General features: G+C 40.2%; 1 protein-coding gene across 1 annotated transcript in view; it reads left to right on the top strand.

Moving 5' to 3' along the window:
- Positions 1–271: 271 nt before the first annotated feature.
- The window catches only part of LRCH3 (leucine-rich repeats and calponin homology (CH) domain containing 3), a gene marked incomplete at its 5' end in the record, with an annotated part of 34,780 nt that continues 12,845 nt past the window's right edge, over positions 272–22,206 (top strand). Inside the window, 14 exons of the mRNA XM_009081894.1 lie at positions 272–416; positions 1,662–1,788; positions 2,526–2,631; positions 2,817–2,953; positions 3,896–4,005; positions 8,185–8,278; positions 9,385–9,505; positions 12,004–12,152; positions 13,488–13,564; positions 16,227–16,322; positions 16,734–16,785; positions 16,934–17,074; positions 18,232–18,279; positions 19,389–19,442. Of these exons, the coding sequence (XP_009080142.1) occupies positions 272–416; positions 1,662–1,788; positions 2,526–2,631; positions 2,817–2,953; positions 3,896–4,005; positions 8,185–8,278; positions 9,385–9,505; positions 12,004–12,152; positions 13,488–13,564; positions 16,227–16,322; positions 16,734–16,785; positions 16,934–17,074; positions 18,232–18,279; positions 19,389–19,442 (1,457 nt within the window). The remainder of the gene's footprint in view (positions 417–1,661; positions 1,789–2,525; positions 2,632–2,816; positions 2,954–3,895; positions 4,006–8,184; positions 8,279–9,384; positions 9,506–12,003; positions 12,153–13,487; positions 13,565–16,226; positions 16,323–16,733; positions 16,786–16,933; positions 17,075–18,231; positions 18,280–19,388; positions 19,443–22,206) is intronic.

The following is a 22,206-nucleotide window of genomic DNA, read 5'->3' on the forward strand; positions in this document are numbered from 1 at the left end:
TATTGATGGATTAGAATTTTTCATGGTTTTCATGTTTTCTTACCTGTGTGCACCCTGCAACATCTGCTGAACTTTATATCCATCATAGGCCTGACCTTCAGTCGTCCCTGTGGGTTGGGTAATGCAGTTCCTTCCTACTTGTGCATTAAAGTACATCTGGAGGCTTTTCTCTACAGAGTTCCCACTGTGTGACTGTGAACATAATGACAATACTTGTCTTGACAGTTTTCAGGTAGTTTTACTGAATGTTTCTTTTTTTCCCTCCTCCCAGATTTGTCTCGGAACAGACTGTCGGAGCTCCCAGCAGAAACTTGTCACTTCGTGTCCCTCGAGAGTCTTAATTTGTACCAGAACTGCATTCGTTATATCCCAGAGGCTGTTTTGAACTTACAGTCTTTAACATTTCTAAATATCAGGTAACAGTTGTCTTACAAGTTTTGCTTTAGCGTGGGTAGTGTGGGTTTATAAACTGTGGTGCATCCATAAGTGATGATAACTCAGTGTGTGATCATCCCATTGTTGTGTTGGATGTCATTGAATCAAAGCAACCTGAACCAGTCTTACCCCCCCTAGGTGGATCAGGGAACATGAGGATTAAGCAGCAGCGTGTAGAAGTGGAATATGAAGAAGAAAGCTAATTCCAGCCTAAAGAAATAAATAAAGTGCAGTGGTTTTCCTGTGAAATGCAGGTGTGCAGACTGAAAAGAGATGGTGGAGGTTTTGCACAGTCTTTGCAATTGAGCCCTGAGCAGCTGAATGAGGCTTATGCAATTTCCCTTTATTTTCAGTTTGCTGGTGGCTTTTAAAGATCTTTCTCAAGCATTAACATTTCTCTGCCAGCACTAAAGTCTACTTGCTGCAGCTTGGCCTGTTGATGAGATTCAGCTCTGTACAGCATCTTCCATTTGTAGGTCTTTTAAGAGGTGGTGTCAGAAATTGGCAGTGATAGTGATAAAAAGAGTTCTCAGGCTGCTTCCATTGGCAGAAGTGTATTTCTTAGCAGCAATTTTGCTAAATGTCAGCATCTGATCAAAGCCTTATTTAAGGTTCTAATGACTTTCTAGTCATCCAGTCACTGTTTCTAGCTACATGTTATTTTTAAATGGAATCTTCCTCTTTTGCAATTTATTCTCTTCCTGCCTGGTTCTCATCTGAGGTTACAGTCATATGACCTCATATTTGCTTAAATAGTAGTTTATTATGAAATGTCCAAGTCTGGGTGTTGGAATAGTGAAATTCATCATCCCAAGATTCTTGATCCACATGAAACACCCAAAAATATGCTTTAAACATTCAGTATCTAATGACTTTCTCTGGCATTTCGTGTGTGCTGACCTGCACTACTACCTATGAGAAAAGCTTTTGCACTCTGCTCAAACATACTTACTTGTGATAGAGGCCACTTATCAGAAGCACCTGAAAGTGCACAAAAATGCCACATTCCTCAGCCCTGAGTTCAAAAGCATCCGATCAGGCTTGGTACTTGATATTCAGAGTTTGTTTGCACGTAATTAGATAAGTAGGTAATGAAGAACAACTTGTGGAACTGCCTTTACAGTAATTATATAAAAACTGATTTGGTCATGCATTTTGTATGTCTTCCATTGCATTAAGATTTGTCGTCAGAGTTCTGATTATTTTGTTTTCTTTCTGTCCAAAAGTCGAAACCAGCTTTCAACATTGCCAGTTCACCTCTGTAGTCTACCACTCAAAGTTTTGATAGCAAGTAATAATAAATTGGTTTCAATTCCTGAAGAAATTGGACAGCTCAGGCAGCTGACAGAGCTTGTGAGTACACACTTATTTTTTAGCTATTACTATTCAGTCTTTGATTTTTTAACTGACGTGTCTAATAGGTTCAGAGGTGCTTCAGAAGAAATAGCAAAAAAAATACTGCAGTAATTGAGACTGTCTGGGCATGTGCAAAATCAACATCCTGTTTCTCATTCTGCTGAGAACTTTGTGATGGTAAACCAATCACTTGTATGTAATGTTAAGTTACTTCAATTTGCTTTGAGTCTAAGGAAGATTTATGTCTGCCATGGTGTCTCCAGCTGTTCTGACTTTGTATAAAGGTGTTAGAAAAGGGTTTGAAATATTCTGAGGCTTTTAATTTTTTATGTGAGGGAAAGATGCATTGGAGGGCAAATGGTCCATGTCAGTTTAAGTGTCTTCCCTATTTTAGGAAGGAGAGCAGGATGGAATTAGAGTTCTTGGTGTGTTTCAGTCTGGCAAAAAGCTTTTCTGCAGCAAGTTGTGCTCTCTCAAATACTGTGGAATAACTTGAATGAGATAACTTGGAATAATTTCTGCATCTGAGTGCTGAATCTTTTAAAGCTTTGATTTCCCCTGTGTATTTAAAATGAGAACAATGCTTCACGTCTGCAGTGAGATTTAATGAGTGTAAAGATCTGAGGTGTTACATGGTTGTCCTTTTCGTTCAGCCCCTAAATACAGAGCTGCATATTTTAGTTAACAGAGACTTACCAGTCAGTGGTAACTCATTCTTTACTCTTGCTGTGTAGGATGTGAGCTGTAATGAAATACAGACAATACCTCCACAGATTGGCAATTTGGAATCCTTGCGGGACCTAAATGTCAGAAGAAATAATTTGGTGCGTTTACCTGAAGGTGAGATAAAGACTGTCAGCTACAACAGCAGAAACTTCAAGCACTCCTTTCTTTCCAATGCCTTTTTCTTCCTCTGCGAGCTAGAAGTAGTGTACTTAATTATTCTGTGAGTTACACATTTAATACTATTGCTTTTTTTTCATACTCTTTTAATCTGCTGAATTGTGTTTATTTTCTCTCTGCAGAGCTGGCTGAGTTGCCTTTGATTCGATTAGATTTCTCCTGCAATAAAATAACAACAATACCAGTTTGTTACAGGAACCTCAGACATCTTCAGACCATCATGTTAGAGAACAACCCTCTCCAGTCCCCCCCTGCACAGGTAAACTGCAGCTAGGAAGTCAGATGTCCAGTTCAGCTAAAAAGGGCAGAACAAAGGTGAAAGCTGAAAGATTGCATTGCAAATTTATTTAAGAACATGAGAATTTTAAATAAATTCGGGTGTCCGAAAGTGTTAAATACACAACACAGCTTGAAAAGTCCCTTTTTATTCTCTTACTTTACTGTATTAGTGGTCTCACCTGTGGGATATTACAAAGAATTCCACTAATGTTAGCCGAATGTTTCTGCTTTCAGCGTGGGAGAGAGGAAGCTCTGTCAGACAAGGCTGATTTTGTGCCACTCAAATATCAAAATTTTGACAGGCCTCAGTGCTGCTTTGTAGCAAAGTGCTCAAATTGGCCTCAGAGCTAGAAACTGCAATATGGCTAGTGACTAATTTGATTTTTTAAATGTGGCTATACAAACCCTTGAGTATTACAGGTTCTACATTAAGCTGCTGCCTCTGAGTCAAGAGTGGCACTTGCTAAGACCTGTAGTTTCAGTAGGGTTTTGCTTCCCTTTTGAAAGCAGAGACAGCTGTTACTGGCTTCATTCACTTTCAATTTGAGCTGGCTTTGGCAGTCTGCCACTGCCATTCAAATCTGGGCATGGGTGGGATGCATCTGTTCTGATGCCAAGGGTATAAATTCTGGTACTTGTAAATGCTTATGTCTTGTTTGCATGATGAGATTTCAGCATCCAGCTGACAGCATGGCCTGCAGACCAGAGTACTTGGGCACAGCCTCCACTTGTCTGTCATGGGCACCCCATGGTGCTCCACTGTAGATGTTTCTCTGCAGTGCAGTGAAATCAGAAGAAAAGATGCATTGGTTAACATAAATGTGCTCATTTATTGCTCTCAAGTACATGTTAAATGTCTGTAAGTTACTTTGAAAATGTATTGTCAAGTTATACTTACTTATTTTTTAAATTTTTTTTTAAGATATGTATAAAAGGAAAAATTCATATATTTAAATACCTGAACATAGAAGCATGCAAGATAGCTCCAGACTTGCCTGATTATGATAGGAGACCCATGGGATTTGGATCTTGGTAAGTTTGGCACAAGCCAAGTTTCTAGTTTTGATGACATTCAGGGTAATTTTGTCTGTTGTCAGAGCCTTTTTTGAAAAAACTGGATCCAAGGATTGTTCTTTGGTAAGTGCATTGATGGAGGTGGCTTTGCAAAGTAAGATTTATGGCTGTGTAAGAAGTGAGGAGCAGTTCAGAAGGCCTGGGCAGTATCACATGGAAGGCAGTGCTAGAATTGATAACACAGTAAGAAGAGTGTGTTGGCATCTTCCAGGTACAGGGGTGTGCTCTCACCTTGTTAGCATGTGTGTTCAGTGTATAAGATCTTGGTATTTTCCACAGGCTTACTGAAGTACACCCCTGCTGTGATTTGTAACCTTTTGTACAGATTTTTATAACTGCTGTGCTCAACCTGCAGGTGTAAATGCTGATCTCCACCCTTTTAGTAAACTCTTATTTTTGGCAAGCTTTCACTTGGCACTGCTGCTTGGCATTGTAACACAAACACTGGAACAGTCAGCCCTATCAGCTGCTAAATTAAGATGTCTAGCAAAAAGCAGGAGTTAAGATTTATTTCTGTTACATGATACAGAAAAAAGGGAGTCAGTGAAGTATGAAACTTGAACATATATAAAAATTACCTAGGTGATCTTGGAAAGTGGTAATAAGGTGTGGAGGAGGAAGTTGCTAAAGAATGTACCACTGTCTTAGCAGCAGTAAAACACAAATCAGGGACCTCATGATAAATCAGTGTGAGTCAGGTTTATGAAGAAGAATTTGCATGAGGGACTGACAGAGTAATTCCTCATAAGCACTGAATGTCTTAGGTTATTTCTCTAGATGAGGTCAATGTATGAACATGTTGAGTGTTACTCAGTTTCCAGTACAAGCCGTTGCAGTTTCTGTGTCATACTGAGGGTACTGTCCTGTAACTGGAAAGAAAAGGCTCTAAATGATAAAATGTCATGATCTGCTTAGCGCTAACATAGTTTGTTTATTTTTAAGGGAAATCACAAGAAAATCAGTGGGCTGTGTGCTAACTGATTTATTGTTGTCTGTAGTTGTGTGTTACTATGGAAGTTTTCATAAACTGCTTTTATGAAATGAGAATTAATCTGTTTGAATCATAGTTTGGTATTATGAATGTAAAAACAAGAGCAGAATTGGTTGAAAATGCTTTCTCCAGAGTGGCTGCCAGATTCAGCCATGTGAAATGAGTTTCAGCTGGCTTTCCTTTAGCTGTATTTCCGTACCCCAGAGGAGATAGGAGTTGGTGATAGAATTATTTGTTGTTACTGTGCTGTTTAGGGCATTTAGTGTTGCAGATGATTCCTCCTGTCTTCATGTACCTATGGAAGAACTGTCCATGGATCAGAGTACATGTTAGAAGAAAATGGTAGGATGATCCAGTGAAAGAGAGGATCCCAAGTTGTTATATTCTTCTGAGACTTGGGATGAAAGAAATAAAAGCCTTCAGCTACGATAACCTTAATATTTCCAGGCATGTCATGAGAGTTTTATGTTTGCTATCTTTAAAGGTGACCAACAGAAGTAAAGTATCAGTCAGTACACCTAGACTTTACTGCTGGCTTATCTGATAAGCTCAGTGCAATACCATGGGGGTTGAGAATCTGAAACTGAGTGGTGGAGACTCTTAAGGCTTAAGGAAGTTGTGTGGTGCTGTCAGTTCACCCTTGATCAGTTTTAATAGCAGAGTTGTTGATACTGCTGATAAAACAAGATACTCTGAAACATTATGGCAGGTGTGGATTGGAGGTTCTAGCACAGCTAATTGTTTTAGCCTTGTGGAATTACATCAGACTCTCACCAGAGTGAAACCTCGAGCACGGAGTCCTTTCCTAAACTTAAGCTACGTGAGATTGATCTTGCAGCAAGGTTTAATCTGCTGCAGGCACTCTCTCATTTGCAGCACTGAAGGTCAGAGCATCTCAGGTTGGTACTGGATTGACTGTGGTTGAGAGGAGGCAGAGCTGTCCAAGCTGTGTTGCAGTTGGCACTGAGGCAGACTGGCATAGCCTGGAGTTGGAAGGTTTAAAATGCAAAGTACTCATGCATGAACCAGTGTAGTGGATATTCTGGGAGTTGGGCAACTGTTCTTTCTTACAAGAGGTAAAAATACATATTTTAGTGTGGCTTTGGAGCTGTGCCTTTGAAATGGTGGCAAGTATTGTCTTTCCTTTGATTGATGGCCTTAGCAGGCATTTCGCTCCTCAGCCTTTGATTTCAAGCCTTACATAGCTGCCCCTGTAAGTTGTGGTTGCCCCAAAAAGCTCTGATCTATCTGAATGCCTAATTGCTGCTCCTTGTAGCTTGTTGGTCAGGGAGGAATAAAAATCTTTAGTCTCAACTGATTTCAGGACGGCTCCTGTATGGTTATACATGTGTAAAGTGTCTGGGAAGACAGAGAGCAGCTTTCATGTTGAAAAGGGGAAGTTGTGGGAGCAGTGATTATGTATTTTTGGGCTTCCAGCTAACCTTAGTGTTAGTGTTACTTTTCAAAAATCTCAAGTTGAAAAGTAAGGCTAAAAGAAAATCTGTATCAAAATACTTCCCCATTTTTGAGCTCTTCAATTTGCAGTAATTGTTCAGCTTACAAGAGGGTGCTCAGGAGATTCTGAAAACATCGATTCATTTAGAATGGAATTATGCTGCAGATGGGTTTTTCTTTGATCCATGTTGTAAATCCAATATGTAAGTTCTATGAACTGTTAGCACAAGCATGGTTCTATTGTCAGTGGTTCCACTTAATCATCCTGAGCAATTTCATGGTCACTCTCTTGTCTTCCCACCCAAAAGCAGGGAGTCGTTTTTTCTTTCCCTTTTTTGTTTTCTAGTGGTTTATTATGCAGATGATCTTTCTGTTCAAATACAGAGCCATAAAGGTGGAACTCTTCTGAGTTAATCAGAACTCCATGCAGGTACAAGAGCTTCTCTTTTGGTGTACCTTTGTACAGGAGCAGATGTATAGCCTAATGTTTTTCATTGTAACTCTCCATCCCTCCTGTTACTGCTTTGCTGTTTCATGGCCATCTGAAAATTAAAGTACCCCTGGATAATAGTCTGTCACTCTTCTACAAAGTCACACACACAGAGTGCTGCATTAGTAATAAGAACAAGTAATTTGAAAATGAGTATTCCTGAAAGCAGGAATTCAGAGGGAGCAACAACTTGAGTGCAATACCAGTGAGAAAATGACCTGCAATTTAGTTATGATGGGGTGAAGCAATTAGTTTCCTGAAACTCATTCTTCCTTATGCATTATGCAGTAATTGCTGCTGCAGTTCTCCCTGGGGCATCGAGTGCCAGTAGGACAGTTGAGCCGTTGTGAAATGCCATCTGCAGTGGATCAGACAAGTCCCATTGTCTCTTTCACTGCAGCTATCTCCAGCAGTTGCCAGATTTGACATCTGTGATGGCTGTACTGCTGAATTACGTAGTTTTTAAGCCCAGAAATGTAGAGAAGAACAGTATGGCTGTTTGGTTGTGTGTATTGTAACACTGGGCACATGTCTAATGCCTTTGGCTAGACATGTCATTGACAAAGCTCTGGAGATGAAAACTGTACTTCTCCAGTCATTATCATGCATTTGAAATAATGTCCAGCTTACTGCAGAGTTTCTTAGGTGGGGAATTATGACACAGAAGACAGTTATGCAGTACATGCTGTGTACTTTTGTGTAGAAGGAGTTTATTCCGTGATTTAGTAGTATTGCAGGGGTTTATGCTTACTGGTGATGAGGTTTGTGGGACAATGTTTTTCAACCAAAAAACATAAGTGTAGCAGAAAATGAAAGTTTGACTTGTGAATCAGTGAAATCATAAGTGTAGCAGAAAACGAAAGTTTGACTTGTGAATCAGTGAAATACGAGATCACTTTTCAGTTTTCTTCGTCATGATTTCTATTTGGGAAGTGTTTGAAGTATGGCTGTATCCTTTGGGTCAGGTTAGCTCTCAGAGCACCAGGCAGTGGCAGGTGACAGCTGACTGACAGGCGTGTGTAGCTGTAAGCACTTGCCATTGCTCTGTGTGGCAAATGCAGTGTGAGGCTTTCAAACGTGCTGAGCTTGTGAACACACTGCAGCTGTGCTTGGTGACTTATTCTGCTCTTGGTCTCTAATAGCTGAGAAGCTTTTGGTGGTATTTATGTTATTACAGTAACTAAAACTATGTGTTTGACAGCCACGAGGAACTCTATTCCAGTCGTCCGTATGGAGCACTCGATTCTGGCTTCAACAGTGTGGACAGTGGAGACAAAAGGTGGTCAGGGAACGAAGTAAGTGTTGCAGCTTTATTTTTGTTGAGTGCAATATTGTAGTATTGTACAGGAAAGAGAGCCAAATATACACATCTGGGAGCATATTCCATAGGTAACATGTATGCCAGTGTGCAGGTTGCCTTGAGCCAAAACGATTTGTTGTTTTATTGGAGAAAAACAAACGTAATTTTATATGGGATGGATGCAGAGTTGGAAATAACAACAGAAATATGTAAAACAGTGCATGACATTAATTTGCTGGAGCATAAAAGATGAGAAAAATCGTGTTCCTCATTTTAAAAAAAGCTTGTAACTTGGTACAATGCTGAGTCAACTGAAATTACTCATAAGTAGTTGTTTAAATAAAATAAGTCTGAACGCGGAGATTAAGCTTCAAAAATCAGATGGAAACTTTGTCTTCTTTCTTTGCAACTTGTCTGAAATGTTAAAATCTGTTTGCCATTTGGAAGCAGGACAATGGAATCTCTTAGCAAAGAGACTGTCAGTTCTTTTTCCCAGGAAGAAGTTCTAAGTTCGCTTTCCCTCTTGGGACATCTAGACTAGAAAGTAGCCAAGACCTAAAGCATCTCTGTGAGCTGAACTCTATACATCTGCTTGCACTCCTAGGTTGATTTTTGAGAAGGTTCTTGGTTTCCATCCTGGGATGTTTTCAGACATTTGCAGATCCTGCAAACAAAACTGTAGGCAAGCTGGTTTTTAATGAAACTGTATGTGTGTTCATGAGTTTTAATGAACTGTATGTGTGTGTAGCCAAGACCTAAAGCATCTCTGTGAGCTGAACTCTATACATCTGCTTGCACTCCTAGGTTGATTTTTGAGAAGGTTCTTGGTTTCCATCCTGGGATGTTTTCAGACATTTGCAGATCCTGCAAACAAAACTGTAGGCAAGCTGGTTTTTAATGAAACTGTATGTGTGTTCATGAGTTTTAATGAACTGTATGTGTGTTCAGATCAATACACTATAGCTGTATTTTGCTTTAAATTAGCATTTTGTGGGTGCAAACTAGGAAAACTCAAGTGAAAACCCAAGTCAAGAGGTGGTAGCTTAAAGATGGTATTTCTGGATAAAAGTGTTTCTTACCTTCACTGTTTGTTTCCTAAAGCCAACAGATGAGTTCTCAGATCTCCCTTTACGTGTGGCAGAGATCACCAAGGAGCAGAGGCTGCGCAGAGAAAGTCAGTACCAGGAGAGCAGAGGGAGCACAGTCGTAACCAATGGTGGAGGTAAATAGTGACCTTTGGCTAGCAGTGTTCATTGTCAGCATTATTAAAGTTCCAGGGTGTTTGCTATAAATAATAGGCTGTCTGAAGAGGGAGAAAAAGAAATATTCAGGTGGAATTACACAAAAGGAATGTTATGTCAAAACACTGTTGTTTTAAGGATGGCAAAGGCAAAATCAAACAGCATCAGAATTAGGATTTTTTGTAAGGCATTGTGTCAGCTTTTGCTTATGTGCTGCATGAAAGTCTCCGACTACTTCAAACAGCGTTTTGGGATCTTGGATTTCAGTGCATGGAGTTTTGCTGTTTGAGCTGCTGGGGAAGATCTACAGCAGTACTAAATTGTTCGTGCTCTGTGCCGACTGCTGTCGGAACGGGATGAGCAATTTTGTCAGGGAATTTCATATTTCCAAGTAGCACAAGTGTCTCATTCCAGAGTCTTGGAGTTTAATCCAAACTTTCAAGTCATGTAGGAGGGACTGATGTTTGTGAGTGATGTTGCTTTGTTGCACTTTCTCAGTTGGTGTCCTGCAGCCTGACAGTAACACCCTCGTAGCTGTTCAGGAGGTGACAGTGCTTTCCGTGTTTCTTGATCTCTGCAGTCCTCCTCTGTTTTAGCCTCCAATGATCTACTGCTGCCACTGTCTCTTTTGGTTTATATGCCCTAAATTTAGCATTTCTTCCAGGTTTGTTTGTTTCAGTCATTCCTTCTTCTCTATTTCTCTGCACTAATTATCAGATCTCATCCTCAGAGAATTTGACTCATTTTTCTTCTTTCTCAGTTGCTCCGTGTTTCATTTTCCCTAATGGCTACAGGTCATGTTCTCTACCTGAGCATCACTTTTCCCAGCTACTTCTAATCTTCTGTGCCTAGCTCCCACTTTTTCTTCCCTCCTCCTACTCATCTGCATCTTTTGCTATCTTCTTTTCTTGGTCTTGTTCTTGTTCGCCACAATCTTTTGTTTTCTCTGGCCTCTTTTAGAAATACCTGAAACTTCTTAGTTGACACACTCTTTTACACATTAACAGGGGAAAAAAATCAGTTCAAACAGTTAAATTCTGGCAAAGTTAGAAGAATTGAAGACATGGTGTCCTGGGAAGCTCTGGGCAGCCTTAATAGCAGGTAGTGCTGCCAACTCTGCCTCCAAGACCAAACTTATTTTGTTCTTTAGGTTTTGCACACCAGGGATTTCAAAATGCCTTGTAGTCTTTTTGGTTGGAGCACAATCAGTTCAGTAGGAGTATCCAAGAGGGACACAAGCCATGGCATGTGGCTGTCCCAGATCCAGATGCTTTCCAGTTTTGTGTTCCTTACACAGATATCGATATCTTCCACCCTCTGTTTCATTATTGTTGTTATAATAAATGTTTAGTAAGGCTGGAAAAAAGGGAGTTTTGGTTTCTTTGGGGGTTTTTAAGATTTGAAACTGAGATGGAGATTTAATGAAGCCAAAGTATCTAGGAATGCTGTTTTGGATGGTTGTGGTAGCAGAGGAGGTGGCTTTGGCAGGAACAGTTGCTAGATTGTGTGGTGAGGCAAAGAGAAGTCTGTTTCAGACAAGCAGGAAAGGGGTGGGGGAGTAGAGTAAGAATGTCTGGAGGAGAGTCTGGAGTAGGTTTGGGGAGAATTTAAGGAAAGAAGAAAGCTCTGATGCTCTGAAAGGGAGATTATGCTTTCCCCTGCATCTGTAGCACAGCATTTTTCACCAGGGTAGTTTGCTCAATGTCATGACTCTCAGAATCCCTGGGCAGAATGTGCAAAAGCAGTGACAAGTGAAAAAATTGCCCTACATAATATCTCCCATACAAAGGAAAATCAATACCAGCCAAGCTGTGCTGTTTCTTGTTCTCATTCCAGTGATTCCTAATTTCTTTTTTCATTCCTCTGTTTACAGTAAAATTGCAGGTGCCTTTTTGTAGTTTTAGAGGGGAGTTGTTGCTTTTTGTAGTGTTCTTCATTATTCTCACATATAATATTTTTCCTATATTCATTGCATATTGCATCCAGATAACTTATACACACTGTTCTCTATTCTGTTGTTGTAGTAGTAAAAACAGTAGAAGAATCTGTCATATCCATTCCAATTTTTCTGACAGAGATTAATTAGAACCAAGAGAAATTATTCAAAAATGTAAACAAATCGTTGCACATTCTTGGCATTAGCTGACAGGTTTTGATATATAGTTTTTGGTGTTGAAAAAAAAATCCCAGTATTTACTTTTTCAGTCACTGCAAAACCATCTGCATCCAGCAGTATAGAACACTGTGCTTGATGCATGTTTCTCATTGCTTTTTGAAAAGCATAAATTTTACCATTATTTCTAAATTTGTTTATCAAATGTTAGTGGACCTGGCAGAATCCAAGAGCTTTTAGGCTGAGCTTTCCCAGATGGAAGAAAAACAGGAGGGCCTTAATTCCTGACATTGCTGCTTTGTTGGTTTTTTTCCTGTCTTGTGGGTTATCTAATTTGGGGTGTTTTCTTTGTGTATATTTATCAAGTGGAACATGATCTCGATCAGATTGACTATATTGATAGCTGTGCCACGGAAGAGGAGGAGGAAGAGGTGAGGCAACCCAAGTGCATGGACTCAGACAGCCTCAGCTCACAGTTCATGGCATATATTGACCAGCGGCGAATCTCTAACGAGGTGGTGCTTTTACTTGAATTAATTAAATTCCTACACCCCAGGAAAGCCCTTGAGAAAACTGTTCCCTGTTAAGCCATTTGGATGGAACACTTTTGGAGAGTGTCCTCAGAAAACAAACCTATAGAGACAGATTTTCAGCCCCGTAATGTTTCCTTCTGTGTTCTGTCAGTCTTAATTAGTACCTGTGTACACAGTCACACGGCCCAGCAGCTCACTGTGCAGGCTGCATGAGTCACTTGTCTGAAAAATCCATGTGGCTGATCTGCTGAAACAGTAGCCATTGCTCTGTGATTCAGATCTGGCCTTTCAAAGCTTTGTGTGTTCCGAAGCAGAAAGGTATTTGCTCTTTGAAGAAATAAAAAAAGAACAGAGATCTTGTCTGGTGCCTATTTTGTCCACCTTGTTACTGTTTGTTCTGTTTAAAATCAGTCACACGGATAGAAGAGGTGCCTTCGTGTTGCAAATCTCATAAACTCAGCATCAAATGGCAGAAGCTGATGTCCCTTGAAGCAGAGACACAGGAGTAAAACTCAGAAAAGGCAACTATTGGCAGTGCAGCCCGAGGACTCTGCTGTAGATACGGAAAAGACATAGGTCAACAGCAGAAAAGCTATTCCTTCAGGTCTCTGTAGTCAAAAAAATTAAACTGCTTTTAGCAGAAGCAGTAATGTCTCTGAAAAGACCATCCAGAATACTCCTTAGGAAGGCTAACCATGCAATATAGCAGCATGCATGCAGCAGGAGTGAAAACCTGCCAGTTAGTCTTGAAAAGTTTCTGGTTTTCTACATTAATGGGTGTCAGTAAAAGTTTTTGAGAGGTAATGTGTCTCTGTTTCCAATGGGATAAATGATTCCATAGCTCAAATTAAACCCGATGTGTTCTTATTCATCCCATGTTTTGCTTTCCTGATCCCTCTGGGACCTGTTTTAGAGCATCATAAATGACCATCAGCTGCTGTATCCTGTGTTTCTGAGAACCCAGTCTGCACTGCTGTACACTTGCAGGGTTAAACTCCAAGGAATGGATATAAATTTCAGTAAATATTTTCTACCTACATGAACTTCTCCACATGATTCTTCATAGTGGAGGTGTTAAACTCCTAAAGTTAACAGCAGGCAGATTTAGTCTTTGAACTAATATTTATTTAAATTGGAGAGAAAAGTGAGAGCGAGCTTGCCTGGTTGGAAATTAACGTCCCTGAGTTGTGTTTTGTGCTTATTTGTTGGGTATTTCAGATATCAGTAGTTACAAATACAGCTCTACAAAGAGATTGTTTGACAGGTACAGTTTTCTGAGTAAGTTGCTAACTTAGTCTTTGGTGGTTTTTTGCATAGAACTCCCCAGTAAAGCCTGTGTCTGTCAGAGAGCTTCAGAGAACAGAGGACACAAGACGACATTTGCATCAAAACAGGTAAAATTACTGTGGTAACAATCATTTTATCCAGAATTTAATGAGGAATGCAGAGCACGGGTTTACTGAACATGTTAAGGACATGGCATTGTTTTCTGTTGCTTCACCAGAATGTGCATGGCATTTTGCTGGCAAGTTACTGCTCCAGGTTAGGAACTGGGATTCTGATAATGGCATTGAACAAAAGGCACAGCTGTTCTAGGCCAATGCTCAGCTTTAAATCAGTTGGTTAAAGAAATGTGTCTCAGGGAAGTGTATACTTTTAAACTGATTTAAGAGCTGCTTTTTGTAATTTAATTTGTGCTGTGATTAAATCGTTGATTTAAGCTATCAAGGACAGAAGGCATAAAGATAGTGCAGGGTTAGAGGAAGCACAGAGTTACTGTGGAGCCTCTGATGTGCTGTGGGGTCACATTCTTGGTTGACTGTTGGTAGCTGTAGTAGTGTAAGGGTTCAGTTTAATTTGAAGTGTGCTTTTCTGTGCCATCATCATGAGCTTCCATCAGGAGAAGAAAGGATGAAATGAGAGGCAATGCTGAAAGCAGGTCACTTAGTTAACAAAGTAGAGTTTTTGAATGATGTACACTGGAGGGAATTCTTGTATGTAAAATAAGGGTCAGGGTTGGACAGAATGTCAATGAGGATTGCTTAAGTTTAAGAAAAGACTTTTGGATGTCTCTTTAAAAGACTAGAAAATAAACAAATGTACAACTTCTTGTAAATGAAACTAAAATCAAAATGGATAGAACTGTTAATATGCCATGGAAGCATTTCAGTGTTCTGTGGAGTAAAAGTGAATGTGCAGGGACTGAGCAGAAAACCAGCCCACTTGTACATGGAATGTTTGGAGCAGGGAGGGAAGACAACTGCTAGTCCTAAGTGTGTCATTACTTACACTGTCAGTAGAAATTAATTTTTAATGGATTCTAAAATGGTATTGGAAGAGCAAAATGAAACCAAGATCAGTGTATAAATTTTTCCATTTTGAGATGTGCAGTAAATGTTCAGATCCAGTAGCTGTACCGGTGTAAAGGAGAGTAACTCCTTCAGCATTTGTCAGCATTCCTTATCCTGCAGTGTCCACAAGTAAGGTATGAGGTAACACAGCAGCCTGACACATCCTCCCCAAATGAAGTGTGTGCTCTTGGTTTGAAAGGCTGGTTGTTTGTTTGTTTACTTACTTTCCTCTTTGAACATTTGTGGTCAATGTGGAAGTAATTAGATTTACAAACACTGGTTTCCACGATACATCTGAAGGAAACAGGAGAAGGCTAGGGCAGAGCTGCTGTTTACAGAGACAGATGTTGATGATACAGGAAGTTGTAGTTCACTGGGGTATCCAGTGTTTTCAAAATTTGACTGAAGGATAGCAGCAGATCTTCACACAGAAGTAATTAATGAACTAAATGAATTTTAGCTTACTCATGTTGTGCTGCAGCAGAATGAAATGCTTCATAAGGCACTAAAACCAGGTCATGCAAAACTGGGTAAAATCAGCCATATGACAATGAGTATTGTTTTATATTTTAAGCTTGTATTAGTCAAATGTTTCATTTGTGGCGACCACAAGCTGTAAACTGCTTCCACAGTGATTCTGTGCAAATGCCTTGGCAGGCAGCCCCTTTTCCTGCAGCATGTTGGAGCCATTAAAACTTAGAGTTGGATGTAGTGCAGACTTCATCTCGAGAGTACTTACATTGGTTGATTCAATTCAATACAGTTTGTGCCTCTGCACAGACTGTGGTGCATTCCTGATGCAACAAAGCTGTGTGTGCTCTGCTCTGAATACACTTCTTGGCACTCAGTTGAACCCTGTCCAGTCCCTTCATGACAGCACAGTAATGGGTTTGTCATGTGCACTGGTGCTAATTTAATTAGCAGAGACCTGTAACGTATGGGTCTTCCTCATCTCTTAAACTTCTCCATGCAAAGAAGGTCGTAAGTCTACACACAGGCAGATGGGCTGACATTTTTTGGGAGTGCATTAAGTGTGTCTCTGTGCCAGAGTTGCCCCGGGGAGCAAAGGTTACAGTGTTTGGGCTGTCAGGAGTAATCTCCTTGATTTCCATCAACTTTGCTTCTAGGCAGCAACATGGCAGGGAACATGCCATAAACTGTGGACCTTGGGAATTGTTTCAGTGCTAACAACTGCCTTCAAGCAAAGAACTGACTGCAAAATTTCTCTCTTGTTGTTGATGTGATCCATAAGAGACAGATTGGGCCTTGTTTGCCTTGTGACTTTGATGGCTTGTGTCACTGGCGGATAGGAAGTCATAGCCTGATCGGCGAAGTGAGCAGGACTGTTCTGAAAGTATCAGAGAGTGCTGATGTTCAAAAATAGTTCTGTTCCTTCCAGAGCAGAGCAAGGCCTGCAATAACCAGAATACAGTCTTACAAGAGGGAATCCATCTGTCTGTGTTTTGAAATCATTGTTACCTAAGCAAGTTACACTTATTTAGTTATGCACTGCAGTAGTTGTGATCTGACTTGGTATCACAACATGATTTCTTTAGTCATCCTAAATTTCACTTTTGTGGTTGTCTGAAGCTAATGGTCTAGGCAATTCTCTTAGAAAAAGAGCTGTAACCTAGAGAAGAATTCATCTGACAGTACTTTGTGTGCATCAGTGGCCAATCCCCTTCCACCTGGTGTTTACCTGCAGGGATACCGATGAATTGCGAAGACCTGAAACTCTAAATTTGATGCAGGACAAAGAGCATCATCAAGTACTAAGGAGTTATGTGGACAGGACAGAGAGGTAGGGAAAAGAAATGTACAGTTTCTACTGATTAATTTTATTATTCCTCCCTCCCCCAAATAGCCGCAATAGCCAGTTGTTCCTCTAAATGAGAATCATGTGAAATGTTCCTGGTTTGGGTACTCTCAGAGAATGGGAATGAAGTACTGAGTATCTCAGTGTAATAGGCCAAGCATACAACTCCACTGGTACATATTATGCTGTAGAAAAACATAGCACAATTCAGGAGCAGAGATGGCAATGACTGCATGAAGTCTGTTGTGCACAGTGAGTTAAACCATGATTGCAGCAATTAGTTTAACAGCTTTGCTTACTAAATAGTACTCTCTTGATTTGATGAGATACTTGTGTGTCACTGACAATTCATGTATGCAAAATTGTACCTTTACTCTCTGTTTTTGCCTTTGTCAGACCTTTGCCCGATTCGCCTTATTTTCTCTCGCTGTCAAGTCACCACAATCAGGTAACACACCGAGCTCTGCTGTTTTATTCTTTTGCCTGAGTTTGGTGCAAAACCGAACCATAAGGCATGTTGCCCACAAGACATGCTTCTTTCTGCATGACCCATCTGTAGCTCTGTCTTTACTTGCCTGCTGCCCTGTTTGCCCCAGGTGCCCAGCTCGGATTGCGAGCTGCAGCGCAGGCACGTGGAGCGCGCACGGCGCGAGGCACAGCTGGCAGCGCTCCAGTACGAGGAGGAGAGGATGAGAACAAAGCAGATTCAGAGAGAAGCTGTCCTTGACTTTGTTAAGGTACCTCCTTTTAGTACCAACTTGATACCTTTATATCTTTTCTGAATCTCTTAATTATACCTAATCGCCGAGGTCATTAATGCTTGTATGTTGTGCTCTGGGTGTGCAGAGCACTTGATAAAGAAAATGGACAAATAGCATTCAAGTTCATACAGTGATGGTGCTGTAGCTTAACAGGCAAAGCTAGAACTGGGGAGGAAGGTGGAAGCCTTCCCAAAATGATTGTTGCAAAAAAATTCTGGTTTTGCATAGCTCACCTTGTTCTCTCAATTTTCACTTGCTTAGATGTGACAGGGTTGGTACAAGAGAGAAGGAGTTTCATTTGAGAAGGCACAGGGGCAGTTTAATTTTGAGGACAAATTAAACAGTGAAGAAAGCAATCATATACACAAAAATATAATGTTGCCTCATCATGAAATGATTATTTCATGATAATAAGATAAGTGACTTCCAGGTAAAGCACAGGTACCTCAGACACTCTGTGGTTGCTGTGTCTTTGCTTTCTCTGTCACTGCAGTCATTGCTGCCCAAATCTCACCATCACAGATTTAAGAAATGTTTTGTGCTTAGGGTGTTCTGCCCAGAGACAAAGAATGTTTTATTGCCTTCATGTAACGTGTACAGTTAGTTCAGAAAAAGGGGTTTAGCTGCCTGACACTGAGCTTTTCATTAGCACCAGCTAGTCTCAGACCCCTGGCAGTGTTTAGTAGAAGAGCTGCTTTTATTGAAGGTCCAGCTCAGTCTGTCAGTTAGAGGCTTTAGCTCTTAGGATGCATTTTGTTCACTGATGAGCCTCTTGGGGGTGTTGGTTTGGGTTTTTTTTTTTCCTGTTGCCTTTGTTATTCATGAGTACTTTATTCTCAGCAGTTAAATTCCTCCCTTGGGTTATATTTTGAGTTTGTTATGCATCTTTAATATGCATAATTAAGGAAAGCCAATTTGGTTTTTTTTGTTTTCATGTGAAATAAAGGCTATTTTTACTAATATCAGTGAAGTTTCTGCTCAGTGGAAACTTGCAATCCTCCCCAATGCATGTTTTATTTAAAAACTAGGACTTCTGAGTTTTAAAACACTTTTCAGTTATGCTGGTTTGTTCTGAGCTTCTGTCTCTCTGTGACATTTTAAACTGGTCTTTCATTTTTCCCTTTTCTCTACAGCAAAAAGCATCCTTAAGTCCTCAGAAGCAAAGTCCTCTGGATAGTGAGGTAAGAGTCCAATGAGAGTATTACTGGGGATGTCAGCACTGGAATTCTTAGCTCTCTCCCTCGGTTATTTTCCTGACGGTGGAGAACTCTTCAGAACTAGGTTATAGCATAGTTTTATCGCACATTATTAAATCTTGGGTTGGTTTTTTTTTTATTATGGGACCAGTCTGATATTTCCTTCTGTTCATGTAGATGTCCAAGTGTGTTGTTTTATTGTTTCTTGTATGTTTTTATGTTCTCTGCAGAAAATACATTTCATATTCCATTTTAACACGCTCCTTGTGAACAGTAGTCTGCTTTCTAACAGGAGTGTTCAGACAAGTTACTGTGTTACAGTTATCCATCACTGAGTAGTTTTCTCCCAGTTTCCAATTATTAGATCACCAGTTATCCTAGAAGGATTAAGCATTAGAATTTTGAGTGCTATCAAAAAAAAATTTTCTTCCAAAAAAAGTTTTTTTCTACTGTAGTTTTATAATCAAAACCAGTAAGGGAACACAAATCATACAAGGCTCAGTCTTCTAGAATACACAAGAGCTGAGCCAATGACATCTGTTCAGTCTCTGCATCAGATTTCTGCATAGTAATAGCTCTTCCACTGCTTGCCATCCCCACTTTTGTCCAGTGGAAGATAATCCACTTGGCAGTGTTAATCAGATCAAAACTTTTAATAATATAATGAATATTATAGTTCTTTAGCAGTGTTTTCCAGTTAACTCTTTTTTGTTAGAAAATTACCAAAACATGGGGTAATTGAAATAGTTTTTGCTCCTCTTTCTTCTTAGTATTCTTCTGTTCTTAATTTATTCCTTTAAAGGGTCCTTTGTTCCACCACAGTAAGCACTGTGAGTGCACAGTTTTCTGTATTTGCTTGAGACAACACAGGGAGCAGAATAATTGATTCCTTAAGTGATACAAATGCACTGTAACTCGTGGGTCATGTGGCTGCATATTCCTGCAGAGTTACATGTACTTCATGGGTTGTTTTAAAAAGCTTCACTGTGCCATAGCCAAGCAGTACATGTTCCAAAATGTCTGTCTGTTCACATGCTGTGTGTTTCTGACATCCTGTGTGTTGCTGACATTGCTCCATCTCTCCCACCTCCCAGTGTCCCTTTCCATCCAGAAGGTCTCAGCATACTGATGATAGTGCCTTGTTAGTGGTAAGATCCTGCACGTAATGGCCTTTTTATGTGGCAGATTTTAGAGCATAGAAATAACATGTTATGATTGTCTCAGATTAGACCAACTGTTTCAGAGCTAATCTAAATAGCGTAAAACATGACCATCTTTGAAAAGTGACTTAACTGTGAACTATAGTGTTATGATTTCAATGACACCTTTGCTCTCAGCCATTTGTTAAGCAAACAGTGATGTTTTGCCACAAAATAATTTAAGGTTCTCTTTTTCTGAGAGCAGAAGAAAATTGCTGATAGTAAAGAACAGTTTCTGAAATTAAAAATTCACCTCTAGTTGTTGTGGTTTGGTTTCTTCTCCGTTCAGCTTCCTAATTGATGCGTTCTCCAGTGGCAAGTAAGCAATTTTAATGCTTCGAGTACAGCCTTCTGGTTTAACTTGTCTGCATCCTGCACAGGGGGGTTAGAGGTACTTAGCACAGGAAAAAACTCCTCTGCATATGAATGCTGCAAGTCGTGGAATATTCCTCATGCCATTTTATTGTCTGTTGATGAAAATGTCTTAAAAATAATCTATTTTAAACACTTACCAAAACAAAAAATATTTATATACATAATTCATGTTTTATGCTATTTCTTCCCTTATGGCATCTTGCCAGTGTAGCATAATTAGAGTCCAATTAATGCCATAATCCATGTCTGTAAAAGAAAAAAACACACCTGATTTGCCTGCTGTTGCATGACTGCATGCCTAGAATTTACTTTCTTAATTTGTGTGCTTCCATTATCTGCTTGAATGTTCTTTAGGCAGTGCTCTCGGTTAGAACAGCTCTGCTGAATGTGTTGGTCAATATATTTACTGTCTCTTTATTCAGACTTTTTGGTTTTCCTGCTTTCACATGTTCAGCACTGTGTGGGTGAGAAAGAAAGCAAGCCTAAAATATTAGAGACAGATTTAATGATCATGCATGTGCCTCTTCAGACAAGTCAGAATCAATGAGCATATTAAAATGTGCTTTCATACATGGATAATAAGGAGCAGGAGAACAGCAGTGGTTTGGGTTAAGAGCTGATACCCTGTTGTCAGTGAATTCATCTGGGCAGTGTATTGTGAAGACACCTTTAAGGACCCCATTTCTGTGTGGTCAGGTGACTTCTGTTGTAATTTCCAGAAACTATTTTGACACTGGCTCCCATCACTGTTTGTTTCCTTTGTGTCTTTAACCAAGTTACATCCTTCCACTTCACAGAACAAGTGACCAGGCTGGGAGGGAAAGATTGAACTGGATTTGAAAGCATTCATTTCTCTGTTCATTCTTCTTTTAATTTCTTGCCCTTTTCAGCAGCACTAATCTATAATGGTATATGAAGTCCTGGAGGTTCTGAGCTGCTGAAGTATGATCTGCAGCTCTGTTTTGTCGTGGGGATAGACACTGTGTCTAATGATGACATATGCCAGGGCAGCTGTTTCTGGCAATTGCTCTAACTGCAACATTAAGCCCATAGTAGCTCCTGAATTTGTAGCATTTTTTTGTTTCCACAGATGTATTTTACATGGTAAAAACTTGTTCAACAGCAAGGAAATGTTCATCAGTTTGCTTTTCAAAAAAGAAAAAAAAACTAACTTGTAAATCTCCTTTTTAAAATCTTACATCATGTTTCTTGTGGTCCCTTCCTTGATGTCTTTTATCACCAATTAAAGTTAAGATGTACTCAGATTGCACAGGTTGCTCTGACCATTTCCTTCTGATGTAAACAAGTTCGGGACAGTCTGAAGTTACAAAATGATTGCCCATACCTTCCAGGAATGTTAGTGGTTCAGTTTAGTTGTGGTTCCTCCTGCAGACCTGCAGTTAGAGTGGAGTAGAGTCTGGCTGTAGTACTTAATTGCACACAGTGGTGGGTTTCTTTGTGTTGACCTGTGATAGCCAGGCTGAGTAAAGTGTTGTCAAAGAAATGTCATCACTGGCTTCTCTGAGAAGAAAAGGTTTATATTAGCCATGTCCTGCTTGCTGTTCTCACAAGGGTTGTCCCATTCCTTATAACCGAGACCACTTGTTGAGTTGATGTCAAGGCTTCAGACTTGGCTCATGTTTTCTACCTTCATTGCTCCTAAATCTCATTTTTTACCAAATACCTTCTTGTTTTCACCTATACTGTCCCTTACAAGGTTAGTGCTACGGAGGGAAAAAAACCCAACAAATACCCTTTCTAACTGCTGTTCAATTTCTCTGTTGTGAAGCCCATGAGGTGCTTGATAAGCACCAGGCAGCTGCCCTGGCCCCTTCCTCTCACAACCTTTGTGTCATTGCTGCCTTCTGCTCCCTTCCTTGTGTTGTGTTTTCTTGTTGTGCTCTCAGACTTGGCCCAAGGCTGTCGTGCTCCTGTTAGCACGTGGGAGCTCTGAAACTATTTGAGTAAAGCTCTTAGGCACCAGAGTGTTACAAACAATAATGGTATGGGTAAAGTAAGCAGGACTTGAATTATGCTAGCTTGTACCCTGGCCTTGTCTCTCAGACCGTTGGCATCCGTTTGTGTATTCCAGTGTTTAATAACTGAATTCCCTTAAAATATCCTTATTTGGTTCGTGCAGAGTTCTGGTTGGGCTCTGCTTTGGCAGTCTCTGTATCTGCAGTTGTTCCTGGTGTAGGGAGTTTTTTCTGACTTCAGTGCTAGACCTAGAGGCCACGTGTGGCATGTGCAGAGGCTGGTGTGGGTCTGCACTGCAGCATCCTGGCCCCTTTAGCATTGTGGCTGTCTTTTCTCACAGTCATTCTTTGCCTCACTTTTT

Source organism: Acanthisitta chloris, unplaced genomic scaffold, assembly GCF_000695815.1.
Source record: "Acanthisitta chloris isolate BGI_N310 unplaced genomic scaffold, ASM69581v1 scaffold3799, whole genome shotgun sequence".
Classification (NCBI taxonomy): domain Eukaryota; kingdom Metazoa; phylum Chordata; class Aves; order Passeriformes; family Acanthisittidae; genus Acanthisitta; species Acanthisitta chloris.